Genomic DNA, 22,480 nt, shown 5'->3' with positions numbered 1-22,480 from the left:
TAGGTTTTTAGCGAGGCAATCTTGGTTATCTATGCGAAAGCGTGAAAGAAACGACTCGGGCTATATCCGTCTCACGTTTGCATTTTTGTTTCATTTTGCCTGCGTAACTTCGGTTTGTTAGTGAAGATAGCCTGTAGTGGCATATGTGCCTGTAGTGGCATATGTTCCTGCAGCGCCCAGCGGAAAACGTCAAAAATTCGCGGCGTGTTGTTGCTCCACCTGTTCTGCGCGAGCATCCATATCCTGTGGGACTCACCTGAGCGGCGGAAAGGAGTTGGCACAGACCACCCTCCAACACCGGGCGATGAGTCGCGACAAAGTACAACGATAAAGTACAAGGATGTGTGTCTTAGCAAGGATCGTGAGCCCTAAATCTGTTTTAGTTGCCTTTTTTCTCGGCTCCCTCGCCACAAGTCAGAGCGAAGGTAAGCGCACACTGTCATTGTTCCCCCCGGGGCGTTGGGGAGTAAGCCTGTTGTGTGCCTTGTGTGGCGTTAGATAAACACGGCTCCTAACTGTAGCTTATGTAATATAGGTATAAGTCAATGGGCTTTTCATGTTTGTGTGTTTTTTGTTTTTGTTTTTTTACAATTAAGTAGTTGGTGGATTGTGAAAGCTGATTGGTACGGAAGTATAGGGTGAACTGTACTGGAATGCGCTATAAAAAATGTAGCTTGACCGAAAGCGTGTCTTTGAGAAGACGGAAGTCTCTTTTTTGGGGGTTTTTTTGTATTTTTATTTTATCGGTAGCCTGTTGCTCAGTATGACAAACATGAAAGACGGTTTGGCACATCCTTATCTTTTACTAATTGGGTGCACAGTCAAAACTTTGTTAAAACACTTTCTTGAAAGGAATATTGTAACGTGCATGGATAAGAAGACACGCTGGCCGCTGGCTCGCGGGTCTGACCCTTTAGTCTAGCGGTTAGTGATGTTTCCTGCGGTGCGGGCTATACGGGTTCGCGTCCCGGCCGCGGCAGTTCCTGTGGTTGCGTTGCCCCCCGAATTCGCTACAATATGTTGGCGAACACAGATAGATAGATAGATAGACATAGATAGAGAGCATCACATACATTGAACACATGTACACATAGCTACCACATTACATACATAGAGAACCAAGGAGTCAATAATATATTAAATGTTGTATGATTGCACTGTATATATACATATGCTCATCCTCATGTCTACATATTTTCTTTACCAGACGTCATCAATGGACTAACGTTAAGGCTTTCCAAGTACACAGTTGTGAATCCTCAAATCATTCATAGATGGTCGAGGAGTGCCAGCAGACCATCAGAGTCAGAGGTACCACCACACCCTGCTTAAAAAGCCCCCCCCCCCAAGTGTTTCTTCTTCTTTGATATGAATAACTCATTTCTGTTTCTTTGTCTTTACTCAATTTAGAGGGATGAAAAGGTCTCATACGCACTTCACATAAACAACAGAAAGCACTTCCTTCATCTAAAAAAGAACAAGTATGGCTTCACTTAATCACTTCTTGTTGACGTATATGTGTGTCAACCGAGTGACATGCCTATCTTCTTCTTCTTTTCCAATAATACTGTTTATCTTCATTAGGGACTTTTTATCTCCAAACTTTGTTCAGTATCTTCAAGACGAGAGTGGTCACCGCAAGCCCACACATCTGAGGCCGCATGTAAGCTCAGTGAACTGGATTCTCTGATGCGCAGTACATCATAATCATTCATTGGCTATTGGTCTCTTCAAGATGTGATCAGGGGTCTAAATCCCATGACTTTGACTTAACCGGTTTTTTGTTCAAATATTTGTTTTTTTCCAGGTGCATTGCTATTATCATGGACAGGTGGAGGGAAATGAGAACTCGCTGGTAGCGCTCAGTACATGCTCAGGCCTTAGGTTTGTCTTGCCGTCTTGCCTTCCTAGTTTTCACAACAAGCAGAACTTTAAATTCCTCAGTGTCATGTGATTTATTTGGTTAATTAGAAAGCGTCATGTTTCATTTTTCAATTCATTGTAAGAAGGAAAGAAAGATAGAACCGGCTTCCCAACTTTAAAAGCCCCTGCTTAACGGGTAGAATTTCTTCATTCCATCCGTGGGATCAAGTGTAGCTCGGCAGTTTTAATGCAAAAGTTTTGATTTTCACCAAAACCAATCCTACTGAAGTGTATGCAGCCACGGTGTTGCAATGTGCTTTTCAATAAGCATTCAGCAAGTGACCAAATATTTCCTGTTAGGGGTGTGATCCTGCTCAACAATGAGAGCTATGGAGTTGAACCAGTCCCCCGGTCTCAGACCAACGACCATCTTCTGTATCTCCTGAAGGACGTTCAGTCGGAGCCTTTCGTCTGTGGCGTTACCAGTGAGGCCTCGTCCTCCACAAGTTATTCCCCCTTTGATCCGGGCCGCTCCATCACCTCACTTCTGCGGGTTTGGATTTGCGCCATGTTCCTCATTTGACATTTGTCATGCAAAAGGATATCAAAATGGAAATCTTACTGAGGCTTAAGTCAATAATCTGTCTTTAACTTTTACTTCAACAGGCAAAGCGCAATTTACCTGAACCCAGATATGTGGAGTTGGTGCTGGTTGCCGATAATCTCAGGGTAAGCTTCTTCTTTTTTTTATCATTTCTCAGGTTAATGACTTTTCATATCACAGGTGTGCTACTTCCTGGTCGATGGATGATCTAATGGTCTGGTGTTCGCCTCGCCCACATTGCCATATCTACAACGGATTTTTTTTGTTTTGTTTTTGGCCAGCAGATATTGAAGCACATTATTATAGAACATGTCTGACTTTTTTCCACTTGGTTGGAATTTGCCAACTGAGGAGATGCCAAGGATACTGACCAGTGTATCATAACCTTCACTTCATCTCCAAACCAGTCATGATTTATTTTATTTTATTTTTGTTTTTGTCATGAATGTGTCACAGTATAAATTCAAGAAAGAAAATGAGACGGCGGTGCGAGAAGAGATGGTGGAAATGGCGAATCTCCTGGACGGGGTGAGAGTTTAAATCATCCAAATAAATCACGCTTGCACTGAGGAAGAAGGGAAAATTGAACGAGTAAAATTGTTCACATGTTGTTCTTACCCTCATTTTGCTGTTGTTATCTTCTTTGAGGTAAATTTGTTCCTAAGTACTCCTTCTTAATTACTGTTATCTTTATTGGACTGCTCTTATTCTCAGAAAGGTGGATCAGTTCATGTGGACACAACGTTTATTGAGAAACGCCTCATTACTCATCTAAGTCACCTCTTCAGTCTCAGCTGACTGCAAGTATCCCCACCCTTCTAAACAATATGGTGGCATAACGACCGAAAACAATGATTAGTTTCATATTCAAATTGCCATTCAAGGTTCTTTATTTTTTACGTCTCATTATAAAAGTACGAGAGTAAAATTCTTGAGTTTCAGCTCCTCAACACTGCAGCAACAATAGCAATGAAATAACAAAACAGAACAAAAAAAGCAGAAATAATAATAAATAGTGTGTTATGTAAGGTGCTGTGTGTGTGTGTGTGTGTGTGTGTGTGTGTGTGTGTGTGTGTGTGTGTGTGTGTGTAAACTGATGATCCGCTGAAGACCATAGGTCAGTACGGCACCAGGCTTAGTGTCTTTAATGTTCTTTGTTCAAAAGCCTGGCTGCTTGGTGGAAAAAGCTGTTTCGGAGCCTTCTGGTCCAGGCTTTGAGGCTGCGGTACCTCTTGCCTGATGGTAGCAGCTGGAACAGTCCATAGTTGGGGTGGCGGGGGTCTTTGATAATCCTACAGGTTTTGCTGACATGTCCATTGTATATGTCCTGGATGGAGGGAAGCTCGTATCCGCTGATGTCCTGGGCCGTCCGCACAACCCTCTGCAGTGTTTTGCGGTTGTGGGCAGTATAGTTCCCATGCCAGGCGGTGATGCATCCAGTCAGGACACTCTCGGTTGTGCCTCTGTAGAAGGCCCGTAGAATCCTGGGCCCCATGCCGAACTTCTTCAGTCGCCTGAGGTGAAAGAGGCGTTGCTGTGCCTTTTTCACCACATGGCTGGTGTGTTCATCCCATGTAAGGTCCTCGGTAATGTGGACACAGACGAACTTGAAGCTCTTGACCCTCTCTACATCAATCCCGTTGATGGTGATGGGGTCCAACCTCCCCCCTCTCTTCCTGAGCATTAACTAGAGTTAAAATGGCCATGAGTACTATTCACAGGGGATTGGGGAATCACAGCATTGTAAGACTGTGACAGATGTACTCTTACCCCCCCCCCCACCCTCTGTTCAGAGATGGTTATTCCCTCTTCACATGCCACTGTATTGTTTATAAGAGTGGGGATACCTGCAGTCAGCTGAAACCGAGGAGGTCACTTAGATGAGTGATAAAATGTCTCTCGGTAAACGTTGTGTCCAGATGAATTGATTCAACTTCCTGTGATTTCCTTACCTGGATTATTGAGCATGCACAAAGACATGTCTCTTATTCTCTGTTTGCTGTAGTATTACAAGCAGCTTAACATCCGCGTGGTGCTGGTGGGCCTGGAGGTATTTAAGGCTGGCAATCCCTTCAGCGTGGAAGGCTCTGCAGGAGAGGTGCTGGGGAGGTTTGTCAAATGGAGGAAAGAGACCCTTTTACCACGCATCAGGCATGATGTTGGCCAACTGATCGTGTAAGCTGCTAATTCTGCCTCTCCAGCCATTATCTTAAGTGCCTTGACAAAGCGATTACTTTCGTCAGCTTGTTGACAAATAAGAAAAAGGCGAAGCATCATTTGATTATTTGTTGCCTTTGTCTCGTAATGGTTTATGTATTTTGTGCTGTACGATCTGCTTCCTTGCCTCTCAGCGGTCGCTCCGGAGCGTACGGGAATGGGGTCCTGGGAATGGCCTTCGTGGGCACGGTCTGCTCTGTGGCTACCTCTGGAGGAATCAACGTGGTTAGTTCAACTCCCAATTTGACTTCTCAGACCGGCTGACGTTCTGGTGCTTTGGCATTGTGAACTTTTGTTTTGAAACTGATACTGGTTGCATTATTCATGCCGCGCTCTATTGTATTTCTCAGCCTATAAATAACACAGGAGTCAAACAGGTTAGACTTCAACACTACGACAGCAAGCTTGGTGGCAAGGTGTTATTCCCATCTGGTCCGTGCTGCAGGATTCCTTAGATTCTTTATCTTATTATTGTTTACATAAGTTTTTTTTCATATATCCCTCACAATGCCTCTGTTTTCCAATAAAAATGGGTGCAGCCAGTAGCTTTTTAAATTGTAAATTGTGCAACAGAATTGTTTCATAACTTCAATTTGCAATTCATACTACTATGTTTAGGATCATGGTTAAAAGAGACAATACAGAGTATGAGATGTTAACGTGCCAGATGTGTTTCACAGTTCAGTGGAGATGAACTGCCCTATGTCTCCACTGTGGTGGCCCATGAGATGGGCCATAACATGGGGATGAACCATGACAATGACCGCTGTAACTGTAATGGAGGTGCCTGTATCATGGCAGCATTTGCCAGGTAAAAAAAACCCCTCTTCTTTTATTCGTAAATGCATACAGTTACATGCATTTTATTGCAGCAGACCATGCAGTGTCCGATTATTTCATCTTATTGTTGTTCGGATGTGTATAGATGTAAATGTTTCCCATTAATGTCAATGCTGTTGGCCTGCAGTGGCTCTACCAAATTCAGCACCTGTAGCGGAGATGACTTTGAAAGGCTGATTATCCGTGGAGGTGGTGTGTGTTTGAAAAACCAGCCTTCCCAATCAGATGTGGTCGGCGTCGCCAAATGCGGCAATGGCTTAATAGAGGAAGAGGAGCAGTGCGACTGTGGCACACCAGAGGTGAAGCGCTGCCTGTCAGATGACATACTCGTACCACACACACACACACACACACACACACACACACACACACACACACACACACACACACACACACACACACACACACACACAGCATTTCAAAGCACTGGGCTGTTAATGTACTGAATTCATCAGTTAAAACTTGTGTTTTTATGGTAATGGTTTTGAACGACACTTTGTTTGCTTCAGCGTGACGTTGTGGTCATTTGTCTTTTTTTTTTCTGTGTTGCACAGGAGTGCAAGGACAAATGCTGTGATGCTGCCACTTGCAAATTTACTCGCGGTTCTGCTTGTGCTGGGGGCGACTGCTGTAGCAACTGTCAGGTCATCTTTATTTGGATATAAAGCAGGGTTTTGCAGTTTATTGATGTATTATTTTTAAAGATTGCTTTATTGCTTTGGTTGAGCGTGATGCGTTGTGTTTTAGATCGAAGTGGCTGGAACGCCGTGCAGAGAGTCAGCAAACACCTGTGACCTTCCAGAGTACTGTAATGGCCGCAGTGCCTTCTGTCCTGAAGACTTTCACGTCATGGACGGCCTCCCCTGTCAAAGCAATGCCGCATACTGTTACGAGGGCCGCTGCCAAACTTATGATTACCAGTGCAAGAATCTCTTTGGACCAGGTACGTGCAGTAAAGGTGGATATAGAATGAAAGAGTTATGCTGCTCTCCGAGACCTAAAATTGTCCCCCCAGATAATCGGGATAGGACTGGGATCAAAGTCTCTGAGCCAAATTAATGCTGAATTTATGAGTTTGAGATTCGGTGTAATCTATACATTGCACATCAGAATCCACCATGCTTTCGATGAAATTATCATTGTTATTATTTTCATGTTTAAATATATTATATGGGATTTGCATCCCACTCTCCTAGTACCTTTTAACAGTCAAGATATGGTTACTCCGTGTCAAAAAATACCTAGCATTATCCCAAAGTCTTTTTAGCAAATATCTATTTGCATATCTTTTCTGTCTTGCATAGCTGCAACAAAGGCGGCTGATATATGTTTTCAAACTGCAAATACAAGGGGGAATCTATTTGGAAACTGTGGAATAACCAGCAATGGACAATATATCAAGTGTAATGTAGCGTGAGTATTCTGCTTTGGTTTCAAATTTTTACAAACGTAAAGATTTAAACAATACAATGGACTGATTTGAATGAAAATCTGTGTACAAGATGTAATCGCCAGTCATATTACAGTTGGGGAGCTGAAGGGCAAGTCTATTCTAAGTCACTAAGTCATATTTGCTTAAAGCAGTGGTACTCACTCGTGCCATGGACTGTGAGTATGCAGATTTTCTTCCCGACTCAACACCAAACCAGGTGATTTCACTGATTACTCCTCCCTCGTCTAGTTGAGGGTGTTTATCATTGAAATCAGTTGGTGTTGAGTTGGGTGGGATTGAAAACCGGCATACAAATGGCCCTCCATGGCAAATGATCGTCACTGGTTTGCAGCCCACTTGTCCGCATTCCAGGTAATGTAGAGGCGCTTGGACCGACTGGTTGTACCAGTGACAAAAGCATTTCACTTGCCATTTCGGCAAAAATGGACTGGAAAAAACCTGCATGGGTGCAGTAGGAACAGGATTTTTCATTTGCTAAAATAATGACTAAGCAGAAGATGAAAACCCGGCATCTGTTTTAACACGATTGCAAGAAAGCTAGTTGCATACAAAACAACACAAGTGAAGCTGGATCTTTATTTTTGGTGTTTTGTTAAACAAGTGGTTTCATTCAGGTATTTTGTGTTACTTTAATTCTTGCATACTTCTCCTAATTTCGGGGAACTGTCTGTCCACTCTTCGATTGCCACCACAGGAATGCCATGTGTGGAAAGGTGCAGTGTACCAATGTGGATGTCAACAACCCACCTCATGGTGCCCATGTCAGTATACAAATAGTTGATGGATCAAGCTGTGTAAATGCAGACTTCAACCTTGGCACTGATGTGCTGGATCCTGCCTACGTTAATAGTGGCAGTCCTTGTGCTGAAGGAAAGGTAAGAATTGCTTTAGTTAGTGCACATTTAGAAGTGTGTTATATGGTCAAATTTATTTTTTGTAGTCCTAAATTACAGTTATAGTCTCAGAGGACTTTACATTCACACAATTAAGAAAGGATGGATCATCATCGGTGGTCACTCAGGGTCGAGTATGACCATCCTCCCTCTGGGTCCTCATTTGGGTGTAGAGGCTGATCCTGGAGCCGCATAATGGTAGGATGCCTGCGCGTGACAGCTTTTTACGTGGAGTGGCTGATGCGCCTGCAGCCACCACACGGTCCTTGGCAGGGGGTGGCCAGAGTCCAATGGCATGGAGAACCAAGACGATTGGGGACCACCCTCTGTTGCAGCCTTCATCTGCCTTCACTGCCATTGTAACCTGGAGACATCATTTGCCAGTTCCACAGTTGAGGTCTTTGTTGGATCGCACTTCATCTGGAGCTTCCCCCTTGACCTATCCGCCTTAGGTGACCCTACCAGGAGCCAAGCTTCGGACAGCATAGCTCTTGGGGTCATTGGTACACGCAAGCTTTTCCACCATGGCAAGATGGCAAACCAGGAGAAGAAAGGATCGATACAGTGAAAGACAATGGACGACACCCTCTACCTTTACTCAGACCCTTGATTCATATGACAAAAATGGACAAATAAGCTAAAGGTGCTGAGAAAGCAAGCTTGACAACACGATAACCCATATAGAAATAAAACACTTAATATGCATATATGATTGGTACCCCTCTGCAGACAGACAGGAATAGGGAATTCAAATCAAAACAAACCCTTATCATCCCATCATGTCCTCTGTGAATACTGCATGCACTGAAATTGTTGAGCTCATCTGTAGAAGAGACATCATTGTCAGAAGTGTGTTGTTTTTTGCTCTTGTACTCAATGATGGTGTAAATGTCACATCAGACACAACTGAAATTGCCAGTGAGAATGTTCCTGTATTTGTGAGGCATTCGATTGGCACCTTGTCTCTCCACCCAATGCCTGCTGGGATAGTCTCATGAGCCACATACAACCCTGAATTGAATTAACAGAGTATAGCGGATAAATTAATGAATAAGCAAATTCTTCCTCGTAGGGCTGCCTCTTTGTGCATACTGTAGTCATTATGTTCAAACCGGCGTGGGACGACAGATTCTGCTTGCGCTGATGGCACTCTTGCACATTAAAGAAAAGAATGGCTTGGCTTGTTGTTTCATCTGTAAATTAGCATGGAAATAATAAGGCTTACCAGTTTGACTGCATGAGGAATCATCTTTTTCTTTCTTTCTTTCAGACATGCCAAGATTTTAAGTGCATGAATGCATCTGGTCTGCTGTCCAATTTGGACTGCGACGCCAAAAGCACGTGCAACAGCAATGGGGTAGGACCACATTTTCCACATGGATATAAAATGAGATGATGATCCTCACTGACGAGTCCTGTGACACTGTTGTTTTGCATCTTTTCCCACAGGTATGTAATGACCAGGGGCACTGCCACTGTGATAACGGATGGGCCCCTCCCATCTGCGATAGGTCAGGGAGAGGTGGCAGCGTGGACAGTGGTCCCGCTCAGATAGGTGGGTTTTCTATTACTTCAATCTATCTGTATGTCAGACTCTTATTTCTTGATGCACCAATGGTCCACATCCCACTGATTTTTATTTATTTTCTGTTTGGTAGTACAAGTCTGACTGGTGTTCATATTGACCGTGTGCTCTCCGTCTATCTCTTAACTCTTCTGTGGCAGACTACTCACTCAGAAATGGCCTGTTGATCTTCTTCCTGCTGGTGGTGCCCATCCTGGTCCTCATCATTCTGGCGCTGCTCTATGTCTTCAGAAGAGATTCCTTGGATAGGTGCCTTAAAGGAAGCCGTGCTCGCCGTCACAGGTCAGCTTCAAGTGGCCCTCACTCCATACATATTCAGAGGCTACAATTTGAATTGGTTGACTTAGTCACTGATTTGTGATGCAATTTGACACAATCTATCACTAAGAGAGATTGCATTGTATTTATTCATTTTAAATGCAGGGCACGTAATGCACAACATGGCCAAACAAATGGCAATACCACAGCAAATGCCACAACCAAGCGAGTTCCTCCAGCTAAGGTAAGAATTTTTATTCTTAAATCCACATCGAACAAGCAAGACAGATTTTTTTTTTAATTATGGTAACCATGTCAGAGATTGTCATAATAATGATAATAATAATAGTAGTGATAAAGATAACTGTCTTGAAACACTGAAATCAAAGCACACATTTTTGTTGTTGCGTATTCAATTTATGGCCAATTATAAGACACTGTTTTCAATCAAGGTGTTATCACAGTAAATATCAATGAGTGTTTCTTTTTTTTTTGTTTTTTTTTTTGTTTCAATCACTAATTCAAGCCTGAAAGTCCACCTCCTAGCCAAGTTCAACTCCCTGGGTATGATGTGACTAAATCTTTTCTCTTCGTTTAATTTTCTATGGTTTAATCTGTGCTGTTCTCAAACCAAGGAAAGAAAACAACATTTAGTAGCAGTGCACAAGCTTAGCCTTTAGCTTAATGTTTCACATGTTCTATCAGTTTCAGGTATGGTGAAACGGATTACTGGAACACAGACACAAATGCTGCTGCTACACATCCTCCAGCTCATCTACAGGGCCCTGGAGTCCCAAAACCAATCCCACCCAAGCAAACAACATAGCGACAAGTGTTATTCCATTATTGGTACATCTCTTTATTCCAGTATAAATTTCATCATCAATATCAGACATATGAAGGGAAAACAACACTCTATATAAAATAACAGGGTTTTTTTATATTTTGCAATGATGGGATCCATACAACCACCCATTGCAAGCTCTTTTTTTTAATAAGGTCAGCGATGGCAATGTTTCTAGATGAGGCTTGCGGGCCTTCATTGGACTATACCTGTTTTACACGTTTCTCGTTGCTCTCTTTGCACTATTTTATTGAAAATAACCACCTCTAAATGGAAATATATTTTGATCAGATATTTCACTATGTATGAAAAATGTCCCAAAATAATACTTTTTTAATGCAGTTTTATTGTAAAATAAATGTTTTAAAGATTTTGATTGTAATCTAATAAATGATGACTTTTTGAATAGAAAAGCATTGGGTTCATTCTTCCTGCGGGCGGCAGAAATATGCCGCATAGGGAATTTACCCCCCACTCCCTCCACCCCTGCCAAAAAAAGGCCTCAAGAGGAGGAGAAACACGAAAGGAAAATCAGAAGATATGTGATTCAAATACTTACTTAATTTATTTTAGGATTTTTAAGTTTAGTTGTTTCGTTTTTCCTTTTGTGAAAATCGACTTCGTTATTGTGGTTCCCCGACTCATACTCCTGTTCAGGTGGTGGCGGTAATTGGACGAGAAATATATGCGCCATTTAAAAATAAAAATAAAAAAAACTCCGAAGAAGAAAACGCGGAAGTGAAGGCATGCTAATGGTTATGACGCTTGATGGATGTCGGCGGTTGCGTTCGGCGAGCATGTCTCTGTGTTCTCTGCGGTTTACCGGCGGCGGGGAAATCGACGCTGGCACGAAACCTCGGCGGCGTGGCGACGGAGCGGGGCTGGAGAGTCGTGGCGGTGTGTTACGATGATTTGATCCCCAGTAGCGCTCTCCATGTCAAAGTGTTGGAAGAGGGTGAAGGGTCGCACCGAGCGGTAAACAAACTTTCCACGTCCTTCGACACGAACTATGAGCAGTGTTGTGAAACGCTCTGATCGGTAATGAATGTTTTCCTTTTAGCAAACTGAGTGGAAGTCGCACAGACAAGCAGTACTGCGGCGCGTTGAGGAGTTTTTGAAGAATCCGCGTACTTCGGCAGATCCATCCGCCAGCTGCCTTATTAATGGCAACGCCTGGAGGAGGTGCACCCGAGGCTTGCTGCAGTCATCCGCATCTACGGACAGCTCCCAGACAGACCACCCACCGATACTCATTCTGCTGGATGACAACTTTTACTACCCAAGCATGAGATATGAAGCGTACCAGCTTGCCAAAAAGTGTGAGCTACTCACTGTAACGTTTGCTGAAAGTGTAGCCCCCTTATTTTCCCGAGAATGTGCCTGTTGTCAGAATGATGGTTGGCTGAGACGACATCTTGTTAACTGTTCTCTCTAGGTTTGCTGGGGTACTGTCAAGTGTATCTGCAGTGTCCCGTGGAGTCATGCATCCGCAGAAACCAAAGCAGGCCCGAACCACTGCCCGATGAGGTGATATCCGAGATGGCAAAGCGCTTAGAGCCTCCAAATCCACAGAAGAACTCGTGGGAGAAGAACAGCATTGAGCTTAACTGTACAAATGGCTTGCTTGAACAAGAGATGTAAGGCACCACAAAGACAACTCACTGTGTCTAACTGTTCATGTAGCCATAACCTTCCCTTCTAAAACTAAATGTCAATTTCTTTCCTTTTTATCTTTTTGACTTCGTGGCGCACCTTCAGTCAGAGGTTATTGGAGTTGATCTCTTTTGCATTAAGCAACCCACTCAGCCCAGTTGAGGACCACACTGAACAAAAGGCATGTGTCGATGTTGCTTACCTCAAACATGTTGAAACTCAGTACTTAATGATTTATGAATACACTAATACAATAATGCTAAGTTAACCTGCTCTCTTTGTCCTGTACTGTGCAGGAGGCTGACCGCCTGAAATGTGCCAACAATGTGATTCACCAAACTGATCAGGCCTGTCGACGCTTGGTCTCCGAGGCCATGAAGCACGCCAGAGGTCAGTCACAAGTTAGAGAGAAATATTTAGTTTTTCGGGTATAAAACGTCATACTTGTGTCAATAAAGGCAGTGCACAAGAACTAAATGTCAACATGTGTTGCTGTTATGGGTTTAGAAAAAGAAGTGCCACCTGAACACATGAGGACTCTGGCAACTGAGCTGAATGAATCCAAAAGCAGATTTCTCACCAACCTGCGGAAGCGGTTCCTTCAAGATCTGCTCATCCACCAAGAAGAGGATATTGATGTAAAGCATGTGGTGAAAACGGCACTGGAAGCTTTTAATCGGGATAAAAAGGAAATCTTGTCGAGAGTTTTCATTGACGAATGAAGAGACAATTTCAGTTTTATTTGTTAATTTATTTGACATCTGTGGACATTTTCTTGAATCTGCACAAATGTAGACTTTTATCACAAGAAGGAATAAATAGAAGTATTATACATGTTTAGTTCATGAGGACAAAATGAGAAATTAGCAGTTTTCTCAACATGTTTGTTTCTAATTTTTCCCCAACGTTGTGTTTAATGCAACTGGGACTTGTCGATATATTAACCTTTTTGATTTGCTTAAAAGCAGTAAGCTTTAAATCTCAATAGGAAAAAAATTGATAAAATAATATAAATATTGTTTTTGTAACAGGCTGGTTCAACCTTTGTTTTCAATCATTTAACATTTCAGTTTAAAGAGTGGTGTTATGACTTTAGAGTAAAAAGCACACAATACATTTACATACAACTATGTCCAAAAAAAAAACAACCAAAACAGCTCAAAATTATATTGTAGAGCAATTCTAACAAAACCAATTTTTTTGAAAAAGTTTCAATACTCCCATTTTGCTCATCAATAGTTATCCTTGACCTTTTCAAGTACTCAAAAATATCAGCTGCAACAGTGCAAAATATTTATGGTGACAAATGTTGGTCTATATTTAAGACATGAGTACCACAGTAACTATAAGCCAATGCTACAAGGCCCTTAAAGAAACCATTTATAACATTTTTAATTGATATAAAGGGTTTGGATTAGTAATACTTATGCCAAAAGTTAATTGTTAATTACGAGAGATAGCAATGACTGGCTCATGACATCTGCAGTCAGGGTGAGACTGGATAAAGACATTACATAGGAGCATGATGAAAGTCGCCCGGTTTGGATACAAACAGATTCAATAAGACAAATATTAGTTAACAATATGGAAGACTGCATCTAAAATACTGGATATTTCACAAAAAAGTTATTCTTGACAACATTTCAGAGATGGAAACTGGTGTGCAGTCATTTCAAATTGGTTCAAGAAATTATGCGTATCCATCCTAATCTGATGGGGAAAAAAACATGTTGGGTTACATGGAGCAAGTGCAATAAGACAATGGAATAACATCTTGTAATGACAGAAACCAAGATATCAAAAAGGGGGAAAAAAGGGCAAGAGATTGATAATATAGCCAAGTTATTAAATATAGCCTAAATAGACTTGCACTTAAGACTTCATTTGCCTTTATTGTGAATGGTAGATCACTTTTTATGATGTCCATGAACAAAGTGACATGCAAAGTCATATTTGTCTTTGCACATGTTGCCACAGATGTTACACTGGAATGGATGCTCATAGCCATGACCACCCATGTGAATGGTGTAAAGGATGTTATCTGAAAAGTGAATATCACAATGGTTGCAATTATAAAACAGCTTTTGGTCTTGTGTGGTCTCGTCAGGTGCACTAGGCTGGCTATTGCTCACACTTGCTGATAAAGTATATGCACTCTGGTCAAGGCTGGGCCCTGCCCCAGTGCTGTAATCCTTGTGCCCTGAAGGTTGAGACTCCTCGTTAGAGGGTTTCCGATAGACTCCATTCGTCGAAACAGCAACTGGTGCTCCTGAGACCTGTGGTATGAGGATGGGTTTCTCATCCTTACAGGACATCTGGTCTGGGGACACCAGAGTCTGGGACTCTGGAGGTAAGTCAGCCAATTGGCCAGCAAGTGTGGACAGCTGGTCCAGTGGGCTGTCTGTTGTCAAACTGTTGGCACCCATGCAGCTGCCAGCGCTCTCGTGTGCCTTAGTCATGTTCTTATACTCATTGCTGGTCAAATGGTTGTTCAGGTTGCGAGACATGTCATTCAGATAATCTAACTTTGGTACCACCATTGAAGGAGGGCTGAAGTTGATGAGAAGCCGTCTGCCAAAGCCCAAAGAGCTCGTCCTCTTCTGCAGGACACTGAGCATTCGCTTGTTGAACGGCGGGCGCACGGCCCTTGCGGGCAGAAGCTTGTGGCGCCGGCGGCGGTGGTGAGAAAGGTTGCTGCGGTCGCTGCAGCGGAAGGCACAGAGGTCGCACTTGTATGGTTTCTCTCCCGTGTGAGAGCGCATGTGGGCTTCCAAGTGGCGCTCGTAAGCTGAGGCAAACGGGCACAGCTGGCAGCGATGAGGCTTTTCTCCTACGTAAAAACCGGGAGGGCAAAATGTGCAAAATATTGGTAAGTGCAAAGAACTGCAAGATGCAGAGAAAACATATCAGTAAGAGGGCATTGTTTAGTGTGATTATTGGTATGATGCAATAGGTACAACAGTGCTAAGATTGGCATTGTTGCACCTACTGCTGGCATGATGCAGTATTAATGGTATGATATAAGAATGCATAAAAATGTTGCCTTCAAACTCCACGATGTTAGCTTTAAAACGTTTAAATTTTTGATCAACAAAAAAGCACTTTGGAGGAAATTCAAAGCATAGTTGGAAAATTTCCACCAGTCAGGAGTACTCAGTTAATATTACCTATTTTTATAAAATTCAGTAAGTCACAAAAGAGCGTTTAGATTACCTGTGTGGATACGGATGTGCTCTATAAGACGAGCCATGCCTTTGTTGGCATAATTACAATAACTACACTTGTACTTTCCATCACAGGTCCTCTCTAAGCCATCCATCTGAGCATCTGATCCATCCTCCAGCGACAGGCTCACTTCCACAGATGGAGGGTCCAGACCATTCTGTTCACTCTTTGATGCTTCAGAAGATACACAAGTCAATGTAGCAACTGTACATTTTTCAGTTTACTCTGGGATGATCTTGACTAATCAATTTGATATGTACTCACCAGCTAGAAATGATTCTTCTGATTCTTTGTCTCCACAAACAGAGCCAGAGATCATGTTCACATGCTGGGTTTGCTGTGTTAGGTATTCTTGGAATTCCTTCACAAAATCCACAGGCTCAGCCTTTATATCTTCCATTTTCCTTTGTCGAGGGCTGGGTCTTGCGTCGTCAGTCTGGACCTCTTCGATTTAAGATGCTAAAGTTGAAAGTGGTAATAGCACAAACAACTGGTTTGTAAGGTGTAGATTATAGTTAACATCTGCCTTCATTTGTAGCATCACTCTTTGGCAGTTAATGTTACATTTATAACACATAGGCTGTCACGGCAGGCTCAAGAGTATGCAGGTTGTCATCCTAATAAATACTACTCCAGCTGATCTTCTAAAGAAGTTCCCTCTCTCGGGCTGAAAGTGTGCTCATGAGAGAAGTCAGCTGATGTGTGAACTGATCGGGGATGACGTGCTGCTTGTTTAAGACCAAGGTTTCTGTCTGTCCATTCTCCCATGTGACTCGGGTCGGTACAGCCACATGCACCTTGAATCTCAGGTGTGAATCCGTCCAAAAAAAACAGAAACGTGCAGGACGTTAGGCTACCGCTGGGTTAGCTTATCAAATTAGCTTAAGGTTAACTCGCAAGCTTTGTCTTCACTACACTATCCGTTAATTTAGTGTCATCTGCCGCGACAGAGTCATAAAACCTTGCGAAAAGAAAGACAAATCACGACTTACCGTTCAGCTTCCGCACGACATGATTCGCCCGGATAAGGAAAACGCGTTATAAAAAATAACGACCTTGCTACCTGGTTAGCTAGCATCGGCTAACGGGCTCAGTCATTTCCCCTTAAATGAGTCGGACCGTTTCGTCGCCAATGCTTTTGTGTTATACCCGGTCCGCTCTAAACCGCGCACACGTTCCTAGCGGGCACCCGTACGTAAACAAACGTAATCATGGCTTCTGCGTTGGTCAGGCTCTTCTCGAAGGTGAGGATAAACTTTTGACGGCGAAAAAAACGAGGAATTTTCTACAGATATGTCCCCGTCGTTGATTTGTATATAGAGATTAATTTTCCCGTTTAATGTCGAGACCAAGGAAGCGTTCGTTTTCTGTGATATTTTACCAATATCACGCTGTTACATAACCCGTATGAGGCGATCATGTAACCTGGTGGATGCCTTGAGACAGCCGAGCTCACGTTGAATGAACAGAATTCGTTCTAGTTGATTGAATGCATATTAAAGCAAACAAAGTGATCAGACCGAGGGCTTCAGCATTAACTCGGGCATATAACATTCAAATTTGTTTTAAATCTCTTGAGATACATCAATAACATAGTTTATCATCTAAATTAGACTGCATTCAATGTGCTAGGAGCCAGCATGCCACTAGTTGGGCGCTTACAGCTGTACTGTTTTGTGCTAGGAGCCAGCATGCCACTAGTTGGGCGCTTACAGCTGTACTGGTTTGTGCTAGGAGCCAGCATGCCACTAGTTGGACGCTTACAGCTGTACTGTTTTTTTGCAACTTGTTTCTAGGTTGGCAGACAGACCTCTCGACCATGGGGTGCATGTCAAGTTGGACTTTGGTTGCAGAACAGATCCACAAGCTCTGCTCCAGATATGACCTCAGAGCAGACGACCAGGATGGGGATCTCCTTCTCTCCGTTGCAAACCTATTCAGAGGAGGAGGGCATGATGAGGGATACAGGTGAGCTTAAAGACTGGAAGAATGTACCACTGCTCTCAATGGCTTTGTATGAAATAAATCCCCAAACATTCAGTATTATTTGTCCTGTTTTTGGACAGTGAAGAAGTATGCACATGAGCGCATCGTCCCATTTGTGTCAAAGATGGATGAGGATTCTGCCATGGATGAAGAAGTGATCAAATCTCTTTTCGAGCAGGGTGTATGTGTCTATCCGCTAATGTACAACAGCATTCAGATTCAAAATGTGGACAATGGATCATGCTTTTATTTTACCCAAAGTCTCATATTCACCTTATTCAAACACACACAGCTCATGGGCATCGAGATTGACCCAGAGTATGGCGGCACGGGTTCCACATTCTTCTCTTCCATTCTGGTCATTGAGGAGCTGGCAAAGGTGGACGCCTCTGTGGCTGTGCTATGTGACATCCAGAATACACTGATCAACACAATGGTGGCCAACTTGGGTACCCCAGCGCAGAAAGAAAAGTATCTCACCCGACTGTCAACTGACACGGTGACTTGTCAACTGAACAGAATGAGTATTCCTCTACAGGAGTAAAAATATAGCATATGCTCATGTGAAGTGAATGTATTTTGTTCATTTGTTGTGGTTTATTTTATAAATTCTGATTAAGACAGTTGTTTCTTCATTAAGTTTGGATGGATGATCAGTAACTGATCAACTTCACTTTGTACTTTTACATTTGTAAATCTCTTTAAACATTGTATATGCCATGCAGTATTTGTCATTTGTCAGTTTTTTCTATGCTTTATACAGTAATCTTATGTCACACAGGTAGGCAGTTTCTGCCTGTCCGAGGCAGAGTCAGGAAGTGATGCCTTTGCTCTGAAGACAAGTGCTGAGAAACACAAAGACTATTACATTATCAATGGGTCGAAGATGTGGATCAGCAATGCAGAGCATGCTGGGATATTCCTGGTGATGGCAAATGTTGACCCATCTGCTGTAAGTAATACGTTATCTTTTCATTCTCACTAGAGCCTGTTCTCCACTGCAAACTCATGCGGGACAGGCCAGGGCTCATTCACCCATTTTACAGGTTTTACCTTTGAATCACACAGCCACAATTCTTCTTTAATTTTGTGCAGGGGTGATTTGTTACCTGGGTTGACATTGCGTAACAAAGTAACATACTGAGTAGTGTTTTTGTATCTGCACTAGATTTTTGCGCTGGTTTTGGCCTTGCCACAGGGAAGTGGTAAATATGTCCCTCCGTAATTTCAAATTAAAATTTAAATGCTTTTGTTTTACAGGGATACAGAGGTATTACCTGTTTCATTGTGGACAGGGACACAGAGGGTCTTGAGATTTGCAAAAAGGAGAACAAGCTGGGCCTACGTGCCTCTTCCACCTGCCCACTCAACTTTGATAATGTCAAGGTGTGATGAAATACACAGCTTATGTTGGACTGTGCTAGTGTGAGGTGAATAATTGCTAATAAGACGTTCCTTTTGTAGGTCCCAGAGAATAACATATTGGGTAAGGTTGGCCAGGGTTACAAATATGCCATTGGAATGTTGAATGAGGGGAGGATAGGTATTGCTGCTCAGGTAAGTAAATTAGATGTTAAATCTTTATTTATTTATTTATTACTTGGATCATTGACTTTTATTGATCAAAAATGGGGTCAGAATCATACAAATATAAAAATAATTTTGAATGTTAATCTTTCAGATGCTTGGGCTGGCACAAGGTTGCTTTGACCACACTGTTCCTTACACTAGACAGAGGGTGCAGTTTGGGAAACGTATCTTTGACTTCCAGGTAAAGCTACAAACTAGTGGTCAACCCCATATTAAACTTGTTTGTTATATTTCACATTATTCCAGTGGCTAGTGTGTTGCTCAGTGCTGTTTCTTACCAGTTTCTTATGTGATATATTTCAGGGCATGCAGCACCAAATAGCCCATGTGGCAACACAGATTGAAGCAGCCAGGTTGTTGACTTACAACGCTGCCCGCCTGAAGGAGGCTGGAAGACCTTTTATCAAGGAGGCCTGTATGGCTAAATATTTTACTGCAGAGGTGAGATGCACAGCTGTCAATCCTGTAAAATGGCTTTATAGTTGTTCATCTGTGTATTGTGTTTGTGTATTTGCAAAAAATATGTGCTTTCATGTCTTACCCAGGTTGCAACCCTAACCACATCAAAATGCATAGAATGGATGGGAGGGGTAGGGTTCACCAAAGACTATCCCATAGAGAAATACTACAGAGACTGTAAAATTGGTAAGCATTGGTGGACACATTTATGTCTACCTGCATGCGGTTAATCAGATCAGGGCATGTGTAGCCAGCATTACCAAATCTCCAGTGTTGGTTCCTGTGTTGTGTGGAGAGCACATCTTTTGGGGGTTATAGTAGGTAGGAAATGGGCTTGTTGATTGGACCAAAGGGGGGTGGAGAGACGCGTGATAGTGGTGGCTCGACTACCGAGAAGGCAGAGAAATCCGACTCCACAGGAATTTCCCTATTTGACCTTGGTGTGCTGAGAAGAGTGTTATTAAGATAGCGCACAACAATGGAAGCAATCTGAGCAGAATTGCACTCTTCCTTCATAAAGTTCAATTTGGCATGCCACTTTTGTCATCTGGAGCACTGGAGGGATGACTTGTGTATACGGTAGTTGTTACCCTTTAGCGTGCTGTTGAAAGCTTGTTCACTGTTCACTGCCCAGTGGTAACTGAAAAAATGTCTGTAAATCAATTGTTTGATACATCATAAGTGTATTCTCATTCTTATTATTTTTTGCTCCTTGTGAAGGTACAATTTATGAGGGCACAACAAATGTCCAGCTATCCACCATGGCCAAGTTCATCGATAAGGAATACGAACACTGAGCTGATCCTGTCGAACCCCTATGGATTTGCACTCTTGTGTGACACTCCTTGATTTTATCTAGTGACTCATATTGCAGTTATAATGTAACAAGTATTACTGTAAGCCCAGTTTCCTGTTCAGTTTTTTTTGCTGCTGTTGTGTGTTTGTACACACACTCTGAATAGCCCCATTTCTGTCCTTATACTTGTAAAGTAGTTGTGTAAATACCTTGCTCCTCCAAAAGATAGTCTGTTACATTTTTCCATCCGTGGATAGGCTACCCAATGATTAACGGGCAGGCTAAATCCTTTTTTATTATTATTATTAACAACCTGTGTCTTATTTACATAGTTTTTGCCATCATGCGTATCTGTGATACATGTTTTGCTCACCTTCCCACCTTCCAAACCCCTCAGAAGTTTGTAATGCCCCATCGTTGTAAAACAGTAGTCCAATGTCCAGAATCTCTAAGAGGAAGCTGATGAGTAAAATGATATCATAACCGATATACAACATAGCAGCAATTGGAAAAATAAGACCCAGGTTGTAAAAAAAAAAAAACCCAGAATTATCATTTAAGTTGTTCTGGTTTGAATTAATGTAGCCTATGTGATTTTCCCTTGCCTTTTTTTTTCCAGATGTTTTTTGACTATCACTTAGCGTATACATATTTGCTCAAGCCATGCCTCATGTCCTGCTATTCAAACAAATGCCTATGTTCCTGTTTTGATACAGAGCCAAACATATAAGCGTGAGAATTACTTCTGGAAATATGGTGATTGAGATGAATTTGCCAGTGCCTTCACTGCGTGCATGCGTGTGTGTGTGTGTGTCTTGTGAGGCTCTGATCCTCAAGACTTTATGGATGTAACGTATTTTCAATTTTTTTTGTGTAACAGCTTAATCTCTTATTTTTTTTTCAATTTTTTTGCAACAGTTTTCTTCACTTGAATTAGGCAAACAAGTCAACAGCACTCTTGCTAAATATGGATAATGTACAGTGCTTTGTTAAGAGGACATGGGGAGAATATTTCATATGACTACTAAAGCGGTTGTCTGGTTCACTTAGACTGACTCAGAGTGATATGTCGTACCTGACAGTAGTAATAAATTTTTCAAGTATGATTGTAAAAAGCAGTTGTTTTTTGTGCTACTGACATGTCACCTATCGGGTCACTAGATGGCAGCAGTCTCTTGACTGACAGCTCAGTACTGACAGCTCATAATTTTAAGGCTTGTATCGCCACATCTGTTAAAGACTTTCACCACCAGTGTTTCTTATATGGCTTTGATTATGCTTACATTTCTGCACGTGTCTAAAACCAGGGGTATTCTTCCTCATTAGATATAGACTGACTGAACACACAAGCCCCAATCAGCTAAATCAATGCAGGGTTTTCAAGTTCAGCTAAGACAACGCCATTATTCATATGCACCTCTTCATAATGATGGTGATGGGGAGAAAGGTGTGGTAGCAATACATTAGTGGGGTAGATGGTTGGACTGGAGAGGACGGCGGCAGTTAGATGAGCAGGTCATATGCGTGCATGCAAGAGGGCATCTGTCCACACTAAATTATATATATATATATATATATATATATATATTTTTTTTAACGAGGAGTAAAATGGATCATGTCAGAACAATGATAACTTCACATGTTCTTAAAAGTATATTTTGGGAGTACTTTAAGCAAGCACACTGTTTGCTGACTTGATATGGTTGGGGAAGAGTCACCCCAAAGCCTTGGAGCTTTAATAGAGGAAGCTTAATGGCCTTTATTTAGCAGCCTCAACCATGGAGTAATGAAAGGAGAGCTGCCTGAGGAGCTCGGGCATTTTTAAAAAAATTTGTTTTATTCATACCGGCAAAAGTTTAAAGATATAGCTAGTCTGAAACATACCTTGAAGGTTTTCAAATAAAATGTTAATTGAATCATTTGTAAATTACACTGGTAGCCAATTAAGCGTAGCTAAAATTAGGCTCTTAGTTTTGTCAGGAGTTGAGCTGCGGCATGTTGGATTAACTTAAATCTGCATATGATGTATGATCTGCCTCCTAAGATGGGTGTGTAACTACATGGAAACACTGACCACAGCAATTTTATTTTATTTTTATTTTATTTTTAGTCTTCTGAGTGGACAGTGGGCCACGGTGGCTTTGCATTTAAACCAAAAACTTAATAGGGTCACCATAAATATCTTTATATTTCTCATTAAAATCACATTCCACA

At 42.1% G+C, this 22,480-nt stretch overlaps 4 protein-coding genes across 4 annotated transcripts; 3 read left to right on the top strand and 1 right to left on the bottom strand.

Moving 5' to 3' along the window:
* Positions 1-273: 273 nt before the first annotated feature.
* On the top strand, positions 274-10,961 carry zgc:174164 (uncharacterized protein LOC570656 homolog). Its single transcript, XM_056297471.1, has 22 exons — positions 274-425; positions 1,208-1,311; positions 1,411-1,481; positions 1,585-1,663; positions 1,808-1,884; positions 2,224-2,416; positions 2,530-2,592; positions 2,924-2,995; positions 4,473-4,642; positions 4,819-4,909; positions 5,365-5,495; positions 5,652-5,823; positions 6,079-6,168; positions 6,272-6,467; positions 6,829-6,937; positions 7,672-7,852; positions 9,141-9,227; positions 9,320-9,425; positions 9,596-9,737; positions 9,879-9,957; positions 10,240-10,277; positions 10,419-10,961. Exons 1-22 carry the CDS (start codon positions 341-343, stop codon positions 10,537-10,539), a joined length of 2,457 nt encoding a protein of 818 aa, XP_056153446.1. The 5' UTR covers positions 274-340; the 3' UTR covers positions 10,540-10,961.
* Positions 10,962-11,303: 342 nt separating this feature from the next.
* LOC130127326 (L-seryl-tRNA(Sec) kinase) lies at positions 11,304-13,572 on the top strand. Its single transcript, XM_056296932.1, has 6 exons — positions 11,304-11,532; positions 11,618-11,876; positions 11,993-12,194; positions 12,316-12,391; positions 12,507-12,600; positions 12,718-13,572. Exons 1-6 carry the CDS (start codon positions 11,326-11,328, stop codon positions 12,930-12,932), a joined length of 1,053 nt encoding a protein of 350 aa, XP_056152907.1. The 5' UTR covers positions 11,304-11,325; the 3' UTR covers positions 12,933-13,572.
* Positions 13,573-13,734: 162 nt separating this feature from the next.
* On the bottom strand, positions 13,735-16,716 carry LOC130127325 (zinc finger protein Pegasus-like). Its single transcript, XM_056296931.1, has 4 exons — positions 16,428-16,716; positions 15,700-15,894; positions 15,424-15,609; positions 13,735-15,040 (listed from the first exon to the last, which is right to left on the bottom strand). The coding sequence occupies exons 2-4, from the start codon at positions 15,833-15,835 to the stop codon at positions 14,118-14,120; spliced, it is 1,245 nt and encodes a 414-aa protein (XP_056152906.1). The 5' UTR covers positions 15,836-15,894; positions 16,428-16,716; the 3' UTR covers positions 13,735-14,117.
* acadsb (acyl-CoA dehydrogenase short/branched chain) lies at positions 16,647-21,426 on the top strand. Its single transcript, XM_056296930.1, has 11 exons — positions 16,647-16,679; positions 17,232-17,403; positions 17,502-17,602; positions 17,714-17,920; positions 18,203-18,373; positions 18,682-18,807; positions 18,886-18,978; positions 19,103-19,192; positions 19,315-19,452; positions 19,557-19,656; positions 20,191-21,426. Exons 1-11 carry the CDS (start codon positions 16,647-16,649, stop codon positions 20,265-20,267), a joined length of 1,308 nt encoding a protein of 435 aa, XP_056152905.1. The 3' UTR covers positions 20,268-21,426.
* The last annotated feature ends 1,054 nt before the right edge of the window (positions 21,427-22,480 follow it).

This window comes from Lampris incognitus, chromosome 17, assembly GCF_029633865.1.
Source record: "Lampris incognitus isolate fLamInc1 chromosome 17, fLamInc1.hap2, whole genome shotgun sequence".
NCBI classification, from domain to species: domain Eukaryota; kingdom Metazoa; phylum Chordata; class Actinopteri; order Lampriformes; family Lampridae; genus Lampris; species Lampris incognitus.
Note: the sequence above shows the minus strand (reverse complement) of the source record. Positions and strands in the feature narration are given on the sequence as shown.